This window comes from Oncorhynchus nerka, linkage group LG7 (assembly GCF_034236695.1).
Source record: "Oncorhynchus nerka isolate Pitt River linkage group LG7, Oner_Uvic_2.0, whole genome shotgun sequence".
Taxonomy (NCBI): domain Eukaryota; kingdom Metazoa; phylum Chordata; class Actinopteri; order Salmoniformes; family Salmonidae; genus Oncorhynchus; species Oncorhynchus nerka.
The window spans coordinates 71,553,027-71,577,471 of record NC_088402.1 but is presented as its reverse complement, the minus strand read 5'-3'; the positions used below and the strand labels follow the sequence as shown (position 1 = coordinate 71,577,471).

Genomic DNA, 24,445 nt, shown 5'->3' with positions numbered 1-24,445 from the left:
AGAGCAGAGGTGAGGGCTTGTGGTGCGTACACACGGCACACACACACACACAGTCAGCCAGTGAAGGACGCAGCCACGCTACAGCCCTTTATCCTTATCAGACCTACTCCCACAATTACTCAGATCACTGGTTTACCTGCCTGGGCCTGGGCACTGGGCTCTGGGCTCTGTGCCTGGGCTCTGGGCCTGGGCTGCGTTACAGTGTCCTGGAGGTACAAAAACCTCCAACCAGCCAGGCAGAGAGAGCACATTAACTAGGCCGTCTGACATGGGAATAGGATGCCATAATAAAAAGCACCAGCATGAAGGGAGAGCTAGACTAGAGAAAACACACAAGAAGTCCAACTAGTCAGAGCTGTCACACATTGTTTTTACATTTGAGTCATTTAGCAGACACTCTTATCCTGAGCAACTCACAGGAACAAAGTTAAATGCCTTGCTCAAGAGCACATTAACAGATTTTTTTCGCTAGACGGCTCAGGGAGTCAAACCAGCAACCTTTCAGTTACTGGCCCAACACTCTTAACCGCTGGGCTACACAAGAGGGGTGACATGTTAGTCAATCAACAATGACCCAAATCCCAATCATTAAGAATCACAGACTACAACACAAACCAACTCTTCTGCTTCCTTTAAATGTACATCTCAACATGTGTTGAGTCAAAACACTGAGCTTTACAGCAGCTAAAGCAATATTAAGGACATCAGCGTAACGATGAAGACTCTCTTTTCAAAACATTACTGCAAACATGAACACACTTAATTACCTAGATCAACAGAGCCTTTGGCAGTGGAGGAACTGTAGAGGAAGCTGCAGTGTTCATTAAGCATGAAGAAAGTAGTTACTTTCACAGAGACACAAACTGCTGTATGGCGCTAAAGCGTGCATGGCAATCTTTCAGTAACGGAATGTTGTGAATTCAAAGAATCCTCCTCTTGATTAGGCTACATGTTAAAACAGAAATGATACAACGTATCAGGGCAATAAAAACACTTCCAGCACAGCAGTCTTCTCTCTGTGCATTTCTCATTCTCAGGCCTAATCTTATCCCACTGCAGTCATCACTCAGATGAATGGAGGAATCCTCATTCAGATGAATGGATAGGAGAGTTTTACACTCAGAAACATACAGTAGGTGTCCTAGCAGACTTCCTTCTCTCTCCTGCTCCTGATCTCAACCTGAATCAATCACTCTTAGTTAACGACAACACTTCTACTGTTGACAGCAGACACTTCCATCAACAGAGCAGTGAGCTCCTCTCTGGTCCAGGAGGAACACCCAGAGGAGGAAAGGAGGAAGTGGAGAGGAGAGGAAGGGGGGGGGGGGGTGAAAATCAAGAGGTAAATAAATGACTCAATGAATGAATAATAGATTGACCAACTATAGTGGGCTCTTGGAGAAGAGCACAGTGCCACGGGGGGGGGGGGGGGTGCAGTATTAATAACACTCTCTTACTGTTCATCTCTGTGTCATCACTGATACTCTTAGGAGGAGCATGGCCGGCATAACACACAGCTGATCTGTACATTCCATCCGGATTACGAATTTTCTTCAGTCCTTCAGGAGGCAAAAAGAGAGTAGAGAAAATCGAGGAAAAGAAGTAGGGCATTCTCCCAGGTGCTTACAATAGCCCCATACCACCCTGTTTCCCCTCATGCAAACACATTGACAGACAGACGCTAGACAGTAAGGATGGTTAAGTGCAAACAACACATTAGAAACAAATCCCACAATAAAGGAATGAGGCATGAGCTGTTCAACAGACAGAGGTGGTAAACACACAACAGAGGCTGGCTAGCTGAGTTCTATTGCTATTCCTAACCCTGACCTTGGCTTAACCTAGACCCTTGGCTTAACCTAGACCCTTGGCTTAACCTGGACCCTTGGCTTAATCTAGACACTTGGCTTAACCTAGACCCTTGGCTTAACCTAGACCCTTGGCTTAACCTGGACCCTTGGCTTAATCTAGACACTTGGCTTAACCTGGACCCTTGGCTTAATCTAGACACTTGGCTTAACCTGGACCCTTGGCTTAACCTAGACCCTTGGCTTAACCTGGACCCTTGGCTTAACCTAGACCCTTGGCTTAACCTGGACCCTTGGCTTAATCTAGACACTTGGCTTAACCTAGACCCTTGGCTTAACCTAGACCCTTGGCTTAACCTAGACCCTTGGCTTAACCTGGACCCTTGGCTTAACCTGGACCCTTGGCTTAACCTGGACCCTTGGCTTAACCTGGACCCTTGGCTTAACCTGGACCCTTGGCTTAACCTGGACCCTTGGCTTAACCTGGATCCTTGGCTTAACCTGGACCCTTGGCTTAACCTGGACCCTTGGCTTAACCTAGATCCTTGGCTTAACCTGGACCCTTGGCTGGTGAATCAACAGTTACATTACATACAAAACAAACACAAAAAGGACAGTTGCTAGGGCATCACTGCTGAAGTATAATGCAAAATAGTCATCCACAGATATACAGTAGCCTATAGCCTATTCAAGCTATTGACCAAGAGCAACTGGTGAACCTAAGCTCCAATAAGAAAGTTTATACACCCCATAATACTTCCATTATGAGGCACCGCTACTGACAGGTGAAGGGATTGTATTGATATATGGTGCACAGTTGAAACTTTCAGACAGTTAGAAGAAAAACCCATTATAAGTCGGGAAAGTATACAGAGTCTCAGTAGCGGTTCCATGACTATGTCTAGTTCAGTAACGGTTCCATGAGTATGCCTAGTTCACTGTTCTGTTGAGAGTTCAAGGCTGACACTGCTACTGTCACGGATTCTGACATACTTATTTGACATCTTATTGATCTCAGAGATCCTCTGTTCAAACTGTTCTGACAGGCCACAGCCTAGCATACAATACACACATCTTATTTAAAACATCAAACAACAAATAAATCATTGTATCGTGTTTTAAAAGGCAAATATGTAGAATAAACCAGAGATCTAAATGAGCAGTTGAGAACAAAAGAAGCGTATCAGAAAATGCAACCTAATTGATTGGTTCTTCTGCAGTGCCAGACATTCAGCTTGCTCGTAGGCTTAGGTATACATGCTTGTTTATCTACTCTATTTAGGATTTGTTTTTCCATGTTGCTGAACGACGCATCTCTTGGTGAGAACAAACAGTTACATGTTTTACATTCTGGGAATGCTCCCTAATGAATGGCAAGTGAAGAGGCCAGCAATCAGGCTCATTGTAGGCTGGGTTTGATTCAGGTCGATATTGGTCCAGATCATATCAGTAGTAAGCTGGATGAATCAATGTGATCAATCAGAGAGGGCCTTGTGAGGCAGCTTGTAAAGGCTTGTTAGAGACAGACAGGAATGATACCAGGTCTCAGCAGACAGAGTCAGCCAGAGTCTGTAGCACGGAAGGAGCAGACTACCATCCATCCACGCCTCACTAATTCAATTAAGAGGCAGGAAAGGGGAAAATCTCCAGCCTGATTCTAGGTTGATTCCACACGGGTCTGTCTGAAATCAGGAGAAGGTCACTTGTTTGACGATGTAAACACTCGGTTACAGCCAGCACTGACTGAAGTTAATGACTGTGGGATTTCCTGATGCTTTATTCTATTGTTGCAGCCTGTGAACTTTCTAACTCAGACATCAATTAGAAATAGGCCTACACTACATTTGTTTTGTAAAGCATTGATGTTTTTAATGGGTATTCTCTCGTCTTTTACTCACAGGGCTATAGTACTGTTTCACGTGTATTGACTGCATTCAGGTTTTGACATACAAGGTTATGTTCTCTTTCTTGAGGGAGATACATTTCAGTGTGAACATGTTATAACCACGTTAAATTGCACTAATAACTATTTTAGAGATCTAGGCTATAGAGGAGAGAAATGGAGAAATGGCATGCTGTCTACAGATCATGGAGGGTAGCCTAAGTTTTGCATGTATAGGAGAAGAAAGGATCTGGCCTTGCCTCTGTTCCGTTCACACCCATGACATCTACATGGCTATCACTGTCAAGTCCTGAAGGATTCAAACGTGGCAGAAGTTTACTCTAAAGACTAATACGAGGAGGTAAGATTTGTCGCTTGACTGAACTGATCTTCATTCAAAAGACACATGTGCCCTCCGTGACAAGTGGTCTAAGACCCACTGTTCTTTGGGGAGAGTTAGCAGAAAGCTCTATTCTCCAGGGTCTAGCAATCTGTTAGATGGGCAAGAAGGATCCTAAGTCATGGTGTTACTTTGTACACAGAAGACCACTGAGAGAGACTGGCTCATGTCCCCCTGGGAATAGCACAGGATGTGTGCCTTCAGGAGACCTGCCAAACATCACAACTATAGCCTATAACCCCCCCCCCCCGCCATAGTCCAGGTGCTTCAAGGACAAAAGGTTAAGGGAGAGGATGGCTTGTACTACCTATGACTCGAGAGGAGAGTGTAGTCCAGTAGCCGCACTGCTGAAATAATAGGATCTTTTTTTGAAGTAGCCTATCTTGCCTTAGCCTAATCTACTATATTCCATATTCTCCCTTTCCAAGTAACATCATTGGATAACTGATATTAAATGAATGTCGGATGGAGAAATAAAGAGTGCCTGACTATTCTATGTAAAAGCTCCCAGGCTCCAGATTGCCTGAGAGGACTTTGTGTTTATGTAGAGGTATGAAGCACTCTCTCTCTCCTCCTCCAGCCTCCTCCTCCTCCTCCTCCCCCTCCTTCTCCAGCCTCCCCCTCCTCCTCCAGCCTCCCCCCTCCTCCTCCTCCAGCCTCCCCCCTCCTCCTCCAGCCTCCTCCAGCCTCCTCCTCCAGCCTCCTCCTCCAGCCTCCCCCTCCTCCTCCAGCCTCCTCCTCCTCCCTCCAGCCTCCTCCAGCCTCCTCCTCCAGCCTCCCCCTCCTCCTCCAGCCTCCAGCCTCCTCCTCCTCCAGCCTCCTCCTCCAGCCTCCCCTCCTCCTCCTCCTCCAGCCTCCCCCTCCAGCCTCCCCCTCCTCCTCCTCCAGCCTCCCCTCCTCCTCCAGCCTCCCCCTCCTCCTCCTCCTCCTCCACTGACCAACCTCACAGGAACACTGAAAATACCTCAACCTGCTCAGCAATGGGAGTTTCAACTCAGGGTTTCAGTAAAAGCTCCTGGTGATGGAGAGGCAAAGAAATGAACAGAGGTAGTGACTATAAATACATTCATCTTGTGTGTGTGAATGTAATGCATTGGGTCTAAATGCCACTGTGAAGTAGTAAGTCCTTACTATTACGGTGTTCTCCCTTTTTAATTCCGTCATATACATTAGACCTACTACTAAACTATCAACGTTAACTATGTCCTGGCGTGGTCATCCTTTCCACAGCTCCATACCACCCCCCTGTGGAGCTTTGTTTATAAGTTGACACTATCAGATCACAGGCTCAGCTCTCTGATCTTTGTTACAGTGGTCACTAGAGTCTGGGAACACATTCACCACCAGCGTTATGTTTATTGTATAACCTAGATCATAAATGTGTTTCAAATCTTTTATTTTACGTTGGAAGAGGCTCAAGCGGTGACACACATACACACACAAATAGGAAGTAGAGGGTGTCAACTCTTTTCTTCGCTACTGATGCTAAAAAGACCAGCCGGACTTAAAACCCTCCCCTCATGTTCTTGCCGTCAACAGTTACCTCTGCAGTGGTGTGTGAATATGGGACGTCGAATAATTGTACGCCTGTTTTAGGCACTCTATCTATGTATTCCAGTGATTGACAACCATTTGAAAATATGAGATCGCTCTTTGTCGCCACCCACTGGTTATACATGAACAATACAACTCCATGTATTTGTAAACCATTTGAAGAGCATCATTGACTAAACGCAAGCAAGCTTGATTGCATGGTAAGTAATCGACGCAGAACAACAACTAATATTAATGAAAACTGTGCAAACTCGGAAGTTCAAATGCGTGTACCGTTAAGTCTATATTGTATATGACTAAATAGGCTGTCCATTAGATTGTATTTTCACATGTTATTAGTGATACAGCAGCCTACAAATGAAGAGTTTCATTCCAAAATGCTATATCCACATATTTTTCACATTTATGTTTTTTCATCAGAAATGATTGCTTATGGGTACCTTCATTTGTGTGTAAAAAAAGAATGTCTCAAATTTTTGTTAGATGTATATTAAAATGGGTTTTGTTGGAAAATGCTATATATCCATTGTTTAGCTGAAATGGAATACTCTTATCCTGTTGGCTGTGATTTGTGGTTGTACTAACTGTAAGTTGCTCTGGATAAGGGCATCTGCTAAATGACAAAAATGTCAAAATATTTCATATTACCATATTGATTCATTTTGTTTTTCACATTTGTGTTGTATATATATATATATATATATATATAGTATATTCGGAAAGTATTCAGACCCCTTGACTTTTTCCACATTTTGTTACGTTACAGCCTTATTCTAAAATGTATTAAATAGTTGTTTTTTTCCCTCATCAATCTACACACAATACCCCATAATGACAAAGCAAAAACAGGTTTTTAGAAATGTTTGCGAATTCATAAAAATTTAAATAGCACATTTACATAAGTATTCAGACCCTTTACTCAGTACTTTGTTGAAGCACCTTGGCAGAGATTACAGCCTCGAGTCTTCTTGGGTATGACTCTACAAGCTTGGCACACCTGTATTTGGGGAGTTTCTCCAATTCTTCTCTGCAGATCCCCTCAAGCTCTGTCAGGATGGATGGGGAGCTTTGCTGTACAGCTATTTTCAGGTCTCTCAAGAGATGTTCAATCGGGTTCAAGTCCAGGCTCTGGCTGTGCCACTCAATGACATTCAGAGACTTGTCCCGAAGCCACTCCTGCATTGTCTTAGCTGTGTGCTTAGGGTCGTTGTCCTGTTGGAAGGTCAACCTTTGCCCTAGTCTGAGGTCCTGTGCGCTCTGGAGCAGGTTTTCAACAAGGATCTCTCTGTACTTTGATACATTCAACTTTCCCTCGATCCTGACTAGTCTCCCAGTCCCTTTTGCTGAAAAATATCCCCACAGCATGATGCTGCCACCACCATGCTTCATCATAGGGATGGTGCCAGGTTTCCTCCAGACGTGACACTTGGCATTCAGGCCAAAGAGTTCAATCTTGGTTTCATTAGACCAGAGAATCTTGTTTCTCATGGTTCTGAGAGTCTTTAGGTGCCTTTTGGCAAACTCCAAGCGGGCTCTCATGTGCCGTTTACGATCTGGCCACTCTACCATAAAGGCCTGATTGGTGGAGTGCTGCAGAGATGGTTGTCATTCTGGAAGGTTCTCCCCTCTCCACAGAGGAACTAGAGCTCTGTCAGAGTGACCATCTGACATGCACTGTCAACTGTGGGACCTTATATAAACAGGTGTGTGCCTTTCCAAATCATGTCCAATCAATTTAATTTACCACATGTGGACTGCATTCATGTTGTAGAAACAACTCAAAGATGATCAATGGGAACAGGATGCACCTGAGCTCAACTTTGAGTCTCATAGCAAAGGGTCTGAATACTTATGTATATAAGGTATTTCTGTATTTTTATTTTTAATACATTTGCAAACATTTCTAACAACATGTTTTTGCTTTGTCATTATAGGATGTTGTGTGTAGATTTTGAAATGGTTTTATTTAATACGTTTTAGAATAAGTCTGTAACGTAACAAAATGTGGAAAAAGTCAAAGGGTCTGAATACTTTTTGAAGGCACCGTATATATTGATGTCACAGATGTATCATTTGTACAGTTCTTAATTAAAGATGTAGTTACTTGTCACGTTTGACATTTCACAAAACGTATCACTACTAGTCATTTCTCTGAAAGTAAAGGGAGATATATAGCATTTTGCAGTAAAACATGATTATTTGTCTCTCTGAAATGAAACCATCAAGTGATAGATTTAAACCAAATACATGTCTGTCATTGAACAACCCCATGCCATCATTAGATGGTGAAAAAACACATCAATCTCTTTCATAAACAATAAATACTAATTTACCAACATTTCTAAAAATGGATATGTAGTGTTTTGGAATGAAACTCTTCAAATAGTTCTACTACAATTAGGCTACTAATCACAAACATTGCTTGAAAAAAGATATATAGTTAATACAGGTTAACATAGTTTAGTCATACTCTCACTTCAAAAAACAACCGTGAACAGTGTCAATTGTAGTGCATGCATTCTTGTCTCATGCAAAGGTGCTGATCTTTAAAGCGACAATGTGCTATGTACTTGTCCTCTGTATTTTCGACTCTATAATTCCGACTTGTAACCAAATACTCAGGAGTATCACCCTCTAACTCAAATGACATATTCAAATCAATATATGGATCCTGACCAGAAGCACATTTCAACCCAAATGAGCTTTAAATATTCAATAGACTAGAACATCAAACATTCATTTTAAGATCATGCCTTAAAAAGAAAGATAAACTAAACTTTCTGCCTAAGAGATAAGAAAAACGCTCTTTAGAATCTTACTGTTCATTTAAAAAAAACACACATCTGGTGGCGTTCAATTCCAGAGCTGTGTATGGCACAACATCCTAGCTTTAAAATATATTTGATTGCTATATCAAACATCGAAATGATTATAAAATACCACTTTTAACTGAACAATAATATAATAGGATGGTCTCTGTAATATCGACACCAGTCAAAATCCCACTTGAAATTAGAGTAGTACGGGAACCTCAACCAACGCGGGTGGACTGGTGGAGTAAATAAAGAGATTGTCCAGGACTTGCAAGCAAGCATTTTTGTAACCAGACATGGTCACTGGATGGCTGAAATGCATTTGAAAGAAACTAAACTACAATCCAACGTTTGATACATAGGATGTTAACTTCGAGCTGTGCAATGTCAAATAGCCTATGTAATAGCTTGCTTGCATTTATGTAATAAAAACAACATTTTCAAAACTGGATAAATGGAAGAGAAGTTGGTCGATGGCAATGACATGTTGTCATTAACTTAGCTTGGTTGTAAACTACTTAGCTTGCTGCTTCACTGAACTGAATCTGGACTAAAATAGGATTCTTCAATTCGGTTCTTTGATCATGCTGGCTATTTTGTCTCGTTGTTTTTATCATGTGTAGACGGTTATATCTGGATAGAAAGCTAGCAGATATTAGCTGGCTAGGTAATGTTGTATCCACGTTTAGCTGCCTAGTATTTCGGAAGAAATATATTTCGGAAGAAATATAAGAGTGCGATTCTTTTAAAAACTCCACGTCTCTTATCATGTATGTCACCATTGTCTGACTTTATAATCTTGTATATCACATAGTTGTCATACTGGTAAATTAATCCCATTATATCGCTCTTACCTTCCGGCTTGTTTTCGGCAGCCATTTCCCCTTCGCGCGCAACATCCTCCTCCTCCTCACGACCGTGGGTACCACGCGCGTGCACGCGGCGAGGACAGCACAAGGAGGGACTCGAGGAGCAGCAGCGAGTCCAGCCAATGCAAACTTACCATTGGTTGTGAGGCAATGACTGACAATGAAACTCTGGAATGGCTAGTGACATCAAGAAAAATAACCACCCAATGCAATTACCAGAACACGTCATTGGACAAAAGGTATTATTTAGCTACACCTCGAAAGGATATCTGCCAATCGGTTTTGGAATGGACTAACAATTAGTGTTTAGTCTACTTGAAACAAAATATGATGTGGTGAACTGTTATGTTGAAACAATATTTGGAATTGAGCATGAAGTCAGATTTAAATGTATATTACTAAGATTTGGCTAAATACAATAATGTCATAAAGTCAAGCATTTAGCTTATGCAACACAATAAAATAATATAGATACATGTATAAGTGTTTTATATAGGCTAAATGATAGACATGTACATGTACTATGTGGCTCTGCTAGAGACAGGCCCAGACGGAGAGGTGCTGAAAAGACAGCTCCATTCAGCAAGAAGGCGGATGATGTCACAGAGCAGCGCCCTATCTACACGCTTGCACAGCAGTATCACAAACGGAGCAAATACCACTGAGAAGAAAGTCCTTACTATTCAGAAGTACAAGACAGGCATTGAATCTTTATTCCGAAAAAATATATAAAAAGGAATGAAAAAGCATAATGTGCACAATGCACTGAATATGGTATATATTTTTCTTTGCCCAATTATTTAATTTAGCTGTAATCAAGTGAATCCCACGGAATTATGTAATTGGATGAGTCATTTAATAACAACTGTGTAACATTGTAACAAGGACAGGCAGACTCAAAGTGTGAGTTTTCACAAAACTGACCTGTAACGCAAGCTTAGAGAGATGCACTGCGTCCATTAAGCCTACCCAATTATTTATTAAGTAGTTGCCAAACAGTTGTCAAATGTATTTTTTGTTGCGATTTTTAACTGAACATCTTCCCTTAGGACTAGGAACTAGAACACCCATTTGAGGCACATTATGGATCAAATGGATTAATATAGCCTAATTTGCGCAATTAAAAGTTATTTATAATATTTCTGGTGCGCTGGTTTTGGACGCTGTCAAAAATGTTTATAGGCGCGCTTGATAAAGACATCCAGTCCACAAGGTGGCAACAACAGCGGAAGTTTTGCACAGAGACATAGCGGAAGTGGAGATGAAAGGATGTAAAACATGGCGCCGGCCTTAGAAGACGATGAAATCGACAACAACGATTACTATTCTTTACTTAATGTCAGAAGAGAGGTAGTGCATGTTTGGATCCTGTTGGATGTGTTTTTGTGGATGTTTTGAGAAGTGTTTTCACAGTCGGTTTGATTAATTTGTTAAAGTTTTATGGGACAAATTGAAGCGGCTTCCCGTTTTGCTATCCATCTAAGCTAGCTAGCTAAGTCAGTTGACCCTCGCTTATCATTGATTTCGGACTGTTCTGTAAAATGTGGCTAGCCTAACTTATATCAAATGTGGCTAGCCTAAGGCAATATTGATAGAATTTAAGAGGATGCGCCCTGATTCTACCTGCCACTGGCACCAGAAGCCAAACATCCCAACTCTCCACTAGAACCAAATCCAGTAACTATCAGGATGCCACTGTTCACGAGAGGTTTGGTTCTGTGTAGACTAGAAAATGGCCAGCTTTCAAATTGCTAGCAAGTTTATTTCTGCCAAGCAAAGACTAGCTGCTTTGGCTTGCCACCCGTCATAGTCAGGCCTTAATTGCAACATCTAATTTTAGGTGTTGTCACTTTTAAACCTATTTGTAAAGATGTATATGTCTACTTGCAATGTCAAAGAAGCCAAGGCAACACTGCACTGAACTTAGTGACTTTGCATAACTGTAAGTGGAATCATATTAACTAACTAGTACTTTCTTACAAGTAAGTTGAAATTCTCACTTTTTGTTCTTTGTCCATTAGGCGACACAGGAGGAGCTGAAGGGATCATACAGGCGACTGTGCATGCTCTACCACCCAGACAAGCACAGAGACCCAGAATTAAAGAGGCAGGCAGAGCAGCTCTTTAACCTAGTGCATCAAGCTTATGAGGGTAAGATGAATCCTAGACTGGGACTTCATGTAATTTACCATCATGATTTTGATCTGTTTCAGCTGAACATTCAGCTCAACTTACCTATTATTTTCTCTGCTCAGGATTGTATGCAGGATTGTATGTGTACCTTTCATTAAACTGATCAGTTGCATGTTTCTCGCTGTAGTCCTAAGTGACCCACAGTTACGAGCCATCTATGACATCTATGGCAAGAGAGGGCTGGATGTTGAAGGATGGGAGGTTAGTCCAGCAGTTTTTCATTGGCTTGTATTTATAACATACATAGGGTACTGTGGCAGGAAAAGTACTATATATTTTCATTGTCAAGGTAATGAGTGTCGTTGATCATCAGGCAGCAATGGCTCAAATGGTATACTGATTCCAGGTGGTGGAGAGAAAAAGAACTCCAGTAGAGATCCGAGAGGAGTTTGAGCGTCTGCAGAGAGAGAGGGAGGAGAGACGGCTACAGCAGAGGACCAATCCCAAGGTTTGTGTGTGTTGCTAATGTGTTCGTAACTATATGACTGAAATCCTGCTATTACATGAACAATTATTGATGTGACTGTGTCTCATTCAGGGGATGATCAGTGTGGGAGTAGATGCCACAGACCTCTTTGATCGCTATGAGGAGGATTACAAGGATTTGCCCGGAGGGGGCTTCCCACATGTTGAGATCAACAAGATGCACATATCACAATCCATAGAGGTAATAGAAAATCTTGAAATGGGTTTGAAAATGGGGCAAAGTCACAGTGGGTAAAAGTATGGCTGATGGACCATCACATTGGATAATCAGTAGTATTGTTATTTGTTACCTACTGCAGGCCCCCCTCACCACCACAGACACAGCTGTTCTCTCTGGCTCCCTGTCAACCCACAACGGAAACGGAGGAGGAAACATTAACCTGGCACTACGGAGAGTCACCTCTGCTAAGGGATGGGGGGAGGTCAGGAACCACTTAATCATTTACAATTTCTACCTACATATCACTCACACACAATGCAAGCTAGTGCTTTCACATGCTCACACACCTACACATTTGTGTTTTATTTTACACTGAGTAGTCCAATGTGAGAGGTTATATATTTGTGTACCTACCCAGGTAGAGTTTGGGGCAGGAGACTCACACGGGCCCCTCTTAGGAATGAAGATATTCCGCAACCTCACTGCTCGCTGGTAAGTCAAGATTCCAGGACATTTGAAATCTGTAAAGCTGCATCAAATTGTGTTTGGGCTATAGTTGAATCAGAAAGGACATATGGTAGAATGAAAGTTGTTTTTCTCCAGGCTGAAGACATATACTGAATAATGACCGTTGTTTTTCTTCAGCTTTGTGACTGCTCAGTGTGGACTCCAGTTCTCATCCCGGGGCGTGCGGCCTGGTTGCACCACGGTGCTGGCTCGGCACCTGGACAAGAACACCATGGGTTACCTGCAATGGCGCTGGGGCACCCAGTCCTCCATGAACACCAGCATCGTCAGGGACACCAAGACCAGCCACTTCACCTTCGCCATGCAGGTCAGCACAGCATAAGATAATTATGTACAGCAATTGTAGTATAAGAAGGGACTGTCTGTTGCAGATGTATTCTCTATTTCCTGTCCTAACTGTATTTGTTGGCCCTCTGCAGCTTGGGATCCCTCACTCCTTCATGATGATGAGCTACCAGTACAAGTTCCAGGACGATGACCAGACCAAAGTCAAGGGCTCAATCAAGTATGTCCACTTCATGATACAATTTTTTTTATTTGGGTAAATTAAGGCCATTGAATCTTAGAACTGAAACATTTATTATAAATCATCAGGTCAGGCCACTGACAACATGGGAAGACTTGCTGACTGTCTGTCATTGTCTTGTAGATCAGGCTTTTTTGGGACAGTGGTGGAGTACGGTGCGGAGAGGAAGATCAGTCGGCACAGTGTCCTGGGGGCAACTGTCAGTGTAGGAGTACCTCAGGGAGTCTCCCTCAAGATAAAGTAAGTATAGCTCAGTTTTCTTCTAGGTGTGCCAAAAAGTTTGTTGCTATACTAATTAAATGTTTGGGAGCATAATTATTGTGCAACTTTTTATTTTTATAGTGTACTCTCCCTTAAATAGCACCTCTATACAAAATGTTCCGTCAGCTTATGCCTTTTACTAGTAAGTTTTCCTTTTAACCACACTATCTCAGTACCGTAGTTGTTGGCACAAGGCATCTGGGTTGTTCTTGAATTGTGGTGGCATGGCTTATTGGAAAATATTTACTTTATTTTTCAAGATTGTTTTAGTTAAATGTATTTGGTATATCTTACCCTTCTAAATCAGCTAATATGGTAGATTAAAGACTTTAAATATTTGTACCATTATCATATCATTGTAACACCAGAGACACATTTCAGGTGTTCAAAGCTAAGGTCATTAACCCTTTGAAAATCATTTACCTAAGTGATATCATTGATCATGTCATTTCCCTTCATTTAACTTGAGTAATACCAATGACACTTTGCATTTAGACACACCAAATTATCAATGGAATCCTAAAATGTATTACATGCTAAAATAGTGTGATTAGCTAATCATTTTCTTTCAAATATACCCCTCCCCTGATAAGGTTGCCACCGGAGTGAATGCTCAAGGCCCTTATATCTTTTTAATTAGTGATTTTCAAGGTGGTAACACCAATGACATAAAACTTAGGGACACGTAGTTGTAAAATAATATATGTATTATTATTATTAATATATTAAATAGTATTTAAAATAATAGATATCTCTATATCCCCCAAAACCTGTCACTACTACTCTGCAAATGCAAAGCGCAGTAACTATGCAAACAGTAAAACTGAGAAAAATGTCTTTAAAGTTTTCTGAGCCTGATGGTAAACCGTAGTAACTGCAGTCAAAACACAGTTGGACAAAGGACAGGATGCAGTAGCTTCACTTAGTAACAATAATGATTGACAGTCATCGTAGATGGTAACGACATCTTGATGTGACAGACGTTGGTTTAGCATATTTGAACTTGACTGGCGCTGTGCAGTAAAGAACGGAGTCAGGCAGCACACGAGTGATATTCCGACTACTTTGCCTATCCTATTTGAGTAAACGTTATATACAGAAAGCAAGAGAGGAATGTAGGCTATATAGAGCACAAAATGTCCAGTCAGAAAATATTGTTTCTCTCTGTCGGATTCATGGGTGTCTAGGTCCCTCAAACTCAACTCTGGACCTCGAAGCCAGTTCCACTGCATTTTTTCATTGTTCCCCTCTAATCACGGACTGAGTTAGACCTCGGACACCAGGTGTGTACAATTAATATTCAGGTAGAACAGAACCAGCAGGCTTCGGACCTCGTAGGGTAAGAGTTGAATACCCCATGGTCTAGGGTTTACCGAGAATGGTGCAACAATCAAAAAGCATTCAGTCAGCAACAGTCCTGTGTGGGAAAACAGCTCATTGATGAGAGGTCGAAGGAGAAAGGCAAGAATCGTGCCAGCTAACTGGCGGGCCACAAACAGGCAAATGTGTTTTTGCAGCGGATGACCATACCGGGTTCCACTCCTATCAGCTAAAAATAAGAAAAGGCGACTCCAGTGGGCATGCGATCACCATCATTGGACAATTGAGGAGTGGAAAAACATTGCCTGGTTTGACGAATCCCGATTCCTGTCTAATAATCATGCTGTTTAATCAGCTTCTTGATATGTAACACCTGTTGGATGGATGGATTATCTTGGCAAATGACAAATGCTCACTTACAGGGATGTAAACAAATTTGTGCACAAGCTTTTTGTGCATATGGAAAATGTTTGGGATCTTTTATTTCAGCTCATGAAACATGGGACCAACACTTTACATTGCGTTTTATATTTTTGTTCAGTATAGTTAATCCACAATACTAACCTAAATGAGTTAAAAGAAGGAAGCCTGTACAGAATAAAAATGTTTCAAATCATACATCCTGTTTGCGAAACGGCACTAAAGTGAAACTGCAAAACATGGCAAAGAAATTTAACTTTATGTCCTGAATACAAAGCTTTACATTTCGGGCAAATCCAACATAACACATCACTGAGTACCATATTTTTAAGCATTGTGGTGGCTGCATTGTGCTATGGTTATGATTGTCATTGGCAAGGACTAGGGAATCTTTTGGGGATAAACATAAATGGAATAGAGCTAAGCAAAGGCAAAATCCTTGGAGACAAAATGTACCTTTTAGGAGGAGAGAAACCTAAAACCCAAGGCCAACTATACACTGGAGTTGCTTACCAAGATGACATTAAAATGTTCCTGAGTGGCCTAGTTAGAATTTTGACTTAAATCGTCTTGAAAATCTGACAAGACTTAAATGACTGTCTAGCAATTATCAACAACCAACTTGACAGAGCTTGAAGAATTTTAATGTGCTAATATTGTACAATCCAGGTGTGCAAAGCTTTAATATGGTGACCAGACCGGACGCGTCATTTGCGCGAGCGTTGCAAAATAAATGTACACGTTATTCAATCATTCCACCCACACTGCTCGCTAGCGTCTGCGTGGCCAGGTGCTAAATAGAACTTGGTTCTATTTGTGACACTCGACACGCTGAAAGTCCTGCCTCTCCCACCTTCTCATTGGTTTTTAGGAGCATATACCCACGTGGGTGATTGAAAGATGAACGGAGGTCCACACTTCTGTCAGTTGTGGTAATGCACCTTTTAAAGCTGGTGCCAGTCCAAAGAAGAAGAAGCCTGAAGGGGGAGAAATGGGAGAGTTGGAGTATGAGGCAAAACTTCGGCTGTTTTGTTCCCATGGTAACCACATTGTAAGAGCGTAAAGTGAACCCGTGCACATGCGCAGTGTGTGCGCGAGAATGTTTTTTTTATATACCAGGACAAATTAGCTAGCAACAGCAAGCTAGCTAGCTAAATTGCCATAAATGTTTCATGCTTTTCGACCTGTCCCCAAACTAATATAATTGGTCGAGAGTTCGTTTTGATATTTCAACCTGCATGTCCTGATCGCGTCTGGTGTGGGGGGGACAAAATCAACGCATGCAGACTTGTGGTCTGGTCATCATGTTAAGACTTACCCAGAAAGACTCACAGCTGTAAACAATCGCTGCCTAAGGTGATTCTAACATGTATTCACTCATTTACTTATGTAAATGAGATTTCTGTATTTCAATACATTTGGAAAATGTTGAAATACATAGTTTCACTTTGTCATTATGGGGTAATGTGTGTAGATGGGTGAGATTTTTTCTTTAAATTCCAGCTGTAACACAACAAAATGTGGAATAAGTCAAGGGCTATGAATACATTCTGAAGGCACTGTTGATACATTTGCAAAAAAAAATCTAGTGTGGGCCTTATATTCTAAAAATAAGAGAGGAGGATGAGACAAATAAAGCAATTATTATCCAATTCTGAAGACTGTAGACTTTGCTTCTCTCCAGCCCATGATTTATAACCCAACTCACTACAGCAAGACAGCATGTTCCTCATCAGTTGACTATCACTTTGCTCCGTCATGTGCGTGCCGCACAAAGCTGTTTCATGCTGAGGCTCCACCAGAAAGGAAAATGTAAAACATGTGCCTGCACTTGGCCTCTCTCCAGGCTTTCAACAACATTCGCTTTCATTATGATTCGTCCAGTTCATTATGATTCGTCCCCCAAAATAAACAAGGTAAATTGGTTGGCCAACCATCGTATATCACAATATTTTACAAACAAAGGTTGACATCGCCCCGCCCTATTACACACCCTCACTGCAGAAACATTTTCTCATGAAATCGTATTTGAATTTAGTTAGAGAAAAGGATTCCTGTAAGTTATGGATGAACCTGAAATTAACCTGAAATGTGACCATATCTCAATGAAGAATAATCTTTTTGGGTAACCGCATTGGAACATTCTGGTCTTTTAGGACATTAACTGGCAGAAAAGGTTTAAGCAATGTATAGTGCCATTGTTTTCAGGAAGGTGCACCATGGCGATAGGAGGGACAGGAGTCAGACAAAGGGCAGGGCTTCCAAATGTGTAGTTACTGCTGTTTGCACTCATTACTGGGAGGGAGGCGAAGTATTTGCTTGCTCGCCCTAAGTACTTAGGTAGAGTCAGCTAAATGACGTAGCAGCACCGCAGATATTGCGAAGAACGAGGTGCAAGACCTCGCTCTCGTGCACGGGTTCACTTTACACTCTTACAATGTGGTTACCACAGGAACAAAACAGCCAGAGTTTAGCCTCTTACTCCAACTCTCTTAGTTGTTGCGTAAATTGACCCACTATGCTGCTTACTTTGTGCATCCATGTCATATCGTTGACTCCAACTTTAAAACAAATTATTACAGTATAGAATACAGTATACGCATATGAGATGAGTAATGCAAGATATGTAAACATTATTAAAGTGAAATTAAAAGTGACTAGTGTTCCATTTATTAAAGTGGCCAATTATTTCAAGTCTATGTATGTAGGCAGCAGCCTGAGCTTTGTATGCAGATTTGTAAACTGGATTTAAGTTTACCTGCATTAAAGTCTCCGGGCACTAGGGGCATCGCTTCTGCATGGGTAGTTTTCTTGTTTGCTTATGGCCTTCTATAATGAGGTCTTAGTGCCAGCATTGTTTTTTTGGTGGTAAATAGATGGCTGCGAATAATATAGATAGTGGTCTACAGCTTATCATACAGTGCTCTACCTCAGGCAAGCAATACCTCGAGACTTCTTTAATATTAGATATCGCGCACCAGCTGTTATTGACAAATACACACAGCCCCGCCTCTTGTCTTACCAGACGTAGCTTCTCTGTCCTGCCGATGCATGGAAAATCCCGCCATTGTCGTTGTTTAGCCACGACTCAGTGAAACATAAGATATTAGTTTTTAATGTCCCGTTGGTAGGATAGTCTTGATAGTCTCGTATATCATCCATTTTGTTTTCCGATGATTGCACGTTGGCCAATAGAACGGATGGTAGTGGAGGTTTATTCACTCACCTACGAATTCTCAGAAGGCACCTTGACCTCCGCCCGCTTTTTCGCTGGCTTCACGCAAATGACGGGGATTTGGGCCCGTTCGCGAGAAAGCACTATATCCTTCGCGTCAGACTCTCGAAAGAAAAAATATTTGTCCAGTTCGAGGTGAATAATCACTGTTCTGATGTCCAGAAGTTATTTTCGGTCATAAGAGATGGTAGCAGAAACATAATGTACAAAATAAGTTAAAAAATAAATAACAAACAATACGAAAAAACTAACAAAACAGCACATTGGTTAGGAGCCCGTAAAACGCCAGCCATCCCTCCGGCACCATTCTAGTGGACTCTTCCTAGTGCTGGCTGCCTGGTCAAGCTGAGCAATCGTGTGAGAAGGGTCTTGGTCAGGGAGGTGACCATGAACCCAATGGTCACTCTGACAGAGCTCCAGAGTTCCTCTATGGAAATGGGAGAGCCTTTAGGCCTTTTACGGTAGTGGCCAGAAGGAAGCCACTCCCCAGTAAAAGACACATGACAGCCTACTTGGAGTTTGCCGAAAGACACCTAAAAGACTCTCAGACCATGAGAAACAAGATTCTATGGCCTGATGAACCCAAGATTGTACTCTTTTGCCTGAATGCCAAGCATCACATCTGGAGGAAACCAGGCATGCTCATCACCTGGCCGATACAATCCCTACAGTGAAGCATGGTGGCGGCAACATCATTCTTTGGGGATGTTTTCAGGTACTGGGAGACTAGTCAGGATTGAGGGAAAGATGATCTGAGTGAAGTACAGAGCGATCCTTGATGAAAACCTGCTCCAGAGCGCTCAGGACCTCAGACTGGGGCAAATGTTCACCTTTCAACAGGACAACGACTATAGGCACACAGCTAAGATAATGCAGGAGTGTCTTTGAGACAAGTCTCTGAATGTCCTTGAGTGGCCCAGCCAGAGTCTGAACTTGAACCCGATCAAACATCTCTGGAGAGCCCTGAAAATAGCTGTGCAACCTGACAGAGTTTGAGAGGATCTGCAGAGAAGAATGGGAGAAACTCCCCAAATACAGGTGTGTCAAGCTTGTCGCGTCATATCCAAGAAGACTCACGGCTGTAATCACTGCCAAAGGTGCTTCAACAAAGTACTGAGTAAAAGGTCTGAATACTTAGGTAAATGTTGTATTTCAGTTTTTTTTTGTGAATACATTTACTAATAAAAGGCTGTGCGTAATGACATAGCCCAAATAAAAAACAGTGCTCTCTGTTTCCATCCCAACTCTGTTGATGGTTTTGGCACAAAATGTCTGCAATAAATAGCACGTGTCTACTCTGGTCTTGATACTTGCACTCTAGCCAACAGTTTGCAGATCCAGTGAAGAGGGTAGATTATGGATAACAGCAAGATCATTTGCCAATTGGCAGCCAAGCAGCTATCATCATGTCACCAGCATACAAATGAAGATCCCCAATATTTATTGGAAAGGAGCATTAAGCTCATCATGTTTTTCCAAGTCGTAGTGGGGGGACCCCACAACGCTGCTAACGGTGACTGCGGCAAGTTTACTGCCACATAGAAAAAACTATCACCAAATGCGCAAGAAAACATTTACACTGCCATTTGTTGTATGATCTATTTCACCAACCCAAAAAATATCCACACCTGTCAAGCGTATTTGGTTCTGTCGACATTTAGAGTTTACAGAAAGTTATACTTTTTTTTATATTCAGGTATTTAACTCTCATAAAAATGTTTGGATCGAAACATGGTTATTGTTGATGCATCTTATTTGTGCAGGCTGAACCGTGCCAGCCAGACATATTTCTTCCCCATCCATCTGACTGACCAGCTCCTGCCCAGTGCAGTGTTCTACGCCACGGTTGGACCACTCATCTTCTACCTCGCTATCCAGAGACTCATCATAAGGCCCTACGTGCGTGCCCAGCAGGAACAGTAAGATTGCCCACTTATCTACAGTTAATGTTAGTCTGTGTCACTCTGACAGTATTTCAATTGCTCAAAATGCGTACGTACTACTTTCTGTCAACCTACCTAAAACACATAATGGATAGTGTGTGATGGCCTTACAGCATCCTAGCTTGGCTTTACTAATAGAAGTCAGAAGTAAACAAATTGTGTGCAATGAAATCTTGTGAAGCTCTCCTAATTATTCCATTATTCCTCTCCACTGTATAGGGACCTAGAGAAGCACCGGGAGAGTTCAGCCTTGGACATTGCTAGGAAAAAGCAGGAGGCAGAATCTGCTGTGAGTGCACGATGTCTCCTTATAGACATACAGAAACAACTTCTCCTCGTAGATGTACATAATGTATATTGGTGTCAAGCAAATACATTTCTTATACATGATTAAAACACTAGGACTGGATGCTCTATTGGTCTCCTTTTTTGTGTGAATTTTAGCAAATCTGACATTTCTCTTCTGAAGGTTTTGCTAATGCAGGAGTCTGTGCGCAGGATCATTGAAACTGAGGAATCCAGAATGGGTAAGTAAATGGGCTTCTGTCAGCACCAGAATGATCAGTATAAGAAAACATTAGAAAATATATAAAACTAGTTGATTGACTCAACATGCTGACAGGATGTTATGTCCTGGATCAGGTCTCATCATCCTCAACGCTTGGTATGGCAAGTTTGTGACCGACAACAGTCGGAGGCATGAGCGGGCAAAGGTCATTGATGTGTCTGTTCCACTGCAATGCTTGGTGAAGGACTCCAAGCTCATCCTCACCGAGGCTACAAAGGTATAAAGCTATAGTTACTGGACTAACTCTATCATAGCTCGGTTGCCCTGAATGTCTGAATAAAAAAAATCCCTCTTAAAAAATGTTTTTGCATGACTAAATGCAAAATGTCAGTTGAGTAATGTGTTGATTAACATTTTTCAGAGTATGATACTGATCATGGTACTGCTAATGCTACTGCAATTGTGTGATTACAGAAACTCACCTTGAAACTATAAACCACCTTAGGTGTAGAAAGTAGTGTTAACAGGTCTGTGATGATGACAGGTGTTATTGTGTTGTTCTCCCAGACTGGATTACCTGGGTTCTATGACCCCTGTGTGGGGGAGGAGAAGAGCCTGAAAGTCCTGTATCAGTTCCGGGGGGTGATGCATCAAGTTCTCTCCCCTGATGGGGAAGCACTCAGGATACCAAAACAATGTAGGTAGCCTTATCAATGTGTCTGCTCAACTAAATCAGTTACATTTCTTAAAATACAGTGTATTTGTATTCAAGATTTTCAATTGAATGTGTTTCATAGATTTGTTCTTGGTTTTGTTATTTCTTTTCTTTTTTACCTCATGTAGCTCACAGGATTGATGCTGACACATAGGAGCCTCTTTTCTGGACCAAAAGGGACATGACACAATGTTAAACTTTGGCAATGGATGGACAGACTTGTATTGTAGAGACACGGAGTTACTCATTGTGCCCTAAAAAGTCATGCATATCCACCTTCATGTTGTCCATCTAATTATGCCGTTGAGACATGTCAGAAATGTACTCCGCAGGGGTTGCCCTTTTGAATGAAATTCAGTCTAAAGTCTAAATTCACTCTAAAAATGGGATGGTCATAATCTCGCTTTCCTCAGCCTACAGTAGTCTATGGATCTTTAAAGTACTCCCCTTTCAGGTATGGCTTGTAATGTCTGATTCCGTACTGTACTAACACTGCAGTGCCTATGTGACCCTATTGAAGGTATGAATGCATCTCTGTATATGCCATATTATTAAAGTCAATATTTTTCAAGCTGCAATAACTCATTTGGGAAATTGTGCTTGAAACAATATTTTGTCACAATTTCGTTTATTTTTTAACTTTATTTTTTATTAAACAAACTAATGGGCTTTCTGAAATGTAAATAATGATGCAAGAGTATGAGGATTATTGGCCTGCACATTTGTACAAAATAATCAAATATTTGTCAAAAGATAAAACCCAAAGATGATTGGAAGTGTGCCCCACCTTCTGTATGGTTTGCACTGTCAGGAGATCAATTGATAAGCCTATGACATCTGGGTGTCCAGTGCCTGACCGGTTAGTGAATAGTACAAGGCTGACTATCTCCCTTCTCATGCAGTATAAAATCACACTCTGATAACATGACATACTGTACTTAGAAGTACAGAAAATAACAGACCAGGTGTAGGGCTATAATCAATTATGTCATTTGAGTGGTTTATTGTTGACATTTCAGATCTAATTCACTGTAGTCACAAGTTTTAGGGTAACTTGACAGATGGGAATATATTAGAAAAAGAACACTACCGGTCAAAAGTTTCAGAACACCTATTCATTCATTGTTTTTTCTTTATTTTTACTATTTTCTACATTGGAGAATAATAGTGAAGCCCTCAAAACTATGAAATGACACACATGGAATCATGCAGTAACCAAAAAAGTGTTAAGCAAATCTAAATGTATTTGTTATTATTCAAATAGCCATCCTTTGCCTTGATGACAGCATTGTGCACTTTTGTCATTCTCTCAGCCAGCTTCACCTGGAATGCTATTCCAATAGTCTTGAAGGAGATCCCACATACGCTGAGCACTTGCTGGCTGCTTTTCCTTCACTCTGCGGTCCGACACATCCCAAACCATCTCAATTGGGTTGAGGTCGGGGGATGGTGGAGGCCAGGTGATCTGATGCAGTACTCCATCACTCTCTTTCTTTCTTGGTAAAATAGCCCTTATACAGAATGGAGGTGCTTCTACACCTGCATTGCTTGCCGTTTGAGGCTGGGTTTCTGTACAGCACTTTGTGACATCAGCTGATGTAAGAAGGGCTTTATAAATACATTTGCTTGATTGATTGTCCTGTTAAAAAACAAATTATAGTCCCGCAAAGCAGATGGGATGGCGTATCGCTGCAGAATGCTGTGGTAGCCATGCTGGTTAAGTGTGCCTTGAATTCTAAGTAAATCACAGACCGTGTCACCAGCAAAGCACCATAACACCACCTCCTCCATGCTTTATGGTGGGAAATACACATGCGGAGGTCATCCGTTCACCCGCACCGCGTCTAACAAAGACAAGGCAGTTGGAACCAAAAATGTCCAATGTCCAATGCTTGTGTTTCTTAGCCCAAGCAAGTCTCTTATTGGTGTCCTTTAGTATTGGTTTCTTTGCAGAAATTTGACCATGAAGGCCTGATTCACACTGTCTCCTCTGAACAGTTGATGTTGAGATGTGTCTGTTACTTGAACTCTGTGAAGCATTTATTTGGGCTACAATTTCTGAGGCTGGTAACTCTAATGAACATATCCTCTGCAGCAGAGGTAACTCTGGGTCTTCCTTTCCTATGAGGATTATTGGCCTGCACATTTGTGCCAGTTTCATCATAACACTTTATGGTTTTTGCGACAGCATTTGAAGAAATTTTCAAAGTTAATGAAATTTTCCGGATTGACTGACCTGCATGTCTTAAAGTAATGAGGGGTTGTCGTTTCTCTTTGCTTATTTGAGCTGTTCTTGCCATAATATGGACTTGATCTTTAACCAAATAGGGCAATCTTCTGTATACCACCCCTACCTTGTCACAACACAACTGATTGGCTCGAACGCATTAAGAAGGAAAGAAATTCCACAAATTAACTTATATTAAGGCACACCTGTTAATGAAAATGCACTCCAGGTGACTACCTGGAAGCTGGTTGAGAGAATGCCAAGAGTGTGCAAAGCGTGGCTATTTGAAGAATCTAAACACACTTTTTTTCGTTACTATATGATTGCATGTGTTATTTCATAGTTTTGACGTCTTCACTATTATTCTACAATGTAGAAAAGAGTCAAAGTAAAGAACAACCTTTTGAATGAGTATGTGTTTAAACTTTTCACCGGTAATGTATGTGTTCATGAAATGCCATTTATACAGTTGAAGTCGGAAGTTTATATACACTTATGATGGAGTCAATAAAACTCGTTTTCAAATCAAATTTTATTTCAAATCAAATTTTACACATGGTTAGCAGATGTTAATGCGAGTGTAGTGAAATGCTTGTG

At 41.5% G+C, this 24,445-nt stretch overlaps 2 protein-coding genes across 3 annotated transcripts in view; one reads left to right on the top strand and one right to left on the bottom strand.

The window, feature by feature from the left end:
- LOC115119279 (calmodulin-binding transcription activator 1-like) overlaps window positions 1-9,336 on the bottom strand; it is a 727,371-nt gene extending 718,035 nt beyond the window's left edge. The window contains exons 1-2 of the mRNA XM_065020792.1: window positions 9,312-9,336; window positions 1,458-1,559 (exon numbers count right to left, since the gene is read on the bottom strand). Coding sequence (XP_064876864.1) covers window positions 1,458-1,559; window positions 9,312-9,336 — 127 coding nt within the window. The remainder of the gene's footprint in view (window positions 1-1,457; window positions 1,560-9,311) is intronic.
- Window positions 9,337-10,558: 1,222 nt separating this feature from the next.
- LOC115132320 (dnaJ homolog subfamily C member 11) lies at window positions 10,559-22,243 on the top strand. 2 transcript variants are annotated; one of them, XM_029664855.2, is made up of 16 exons: window positions 10,559-10,676; window positions 11,348-11,477; window positions 11,647-11,720; window positions 11,866-11,967; window positions 12,058-12,186; window positions 12,305-12,427; window positions 12,584-12,657; window positions 12,811-13,000; window positions 13,113-13,198; window positions 13,343-13,459; window positions 20,219-20,374; window positions 20,618-20,687; window positions 20,868-20,925; window positions 21,041-21,183; window positions 21,474-21,603; window positions 21,750-22,243. In XM_029664855.2, the coding sequence occupies exons 1-16, from the start codon at window positions 10,605-10,607 to the stop codon at window positions 21,773-21,775; spliced, it is 1,680 nt and encodes a 559-aa protein (XP_029520715.1). In that variant the 5' UTR covers window positions 10,559-10,604; the 3' UTR covers window positions 21,776-22,243. The 2 variants fall into 2 exon arrangements, with proteins under 2 accessions (XP_029520715.1, XP_029520716.1); XM_029664856.1 differs by lacking the exon at window positions 10,559-10,676 and adding an exon at window positions 10,729-11,268.
- The last annotated feature ends 2,202 nt before the right edge of the window (window positions 22,244-24,445 follow it).

Coding starts and splice junctions, on each gene's coding strand:
- LOC115132320 (XM_029664855.2), top strand. CDS start 10,605: ATGGCGCCGGCCTTAGAAGACGATGAAATCGACAACAACGATTACTAT. Junction 11,968..12,057: donor AGCAGAGGACCAATCCCAAG/GTTTGTGTGTGT, acceptor TGTCTCATTCAG/GGGATGATCAGTGTGGGAGT. Junction 12,428..12,583: donor CTGCTAAGGGATGGGGGGAG/GTCAGGAACCAC, acceptor GTACCTACCCAG/GTAGAGTTTGGGGCAGGAGA.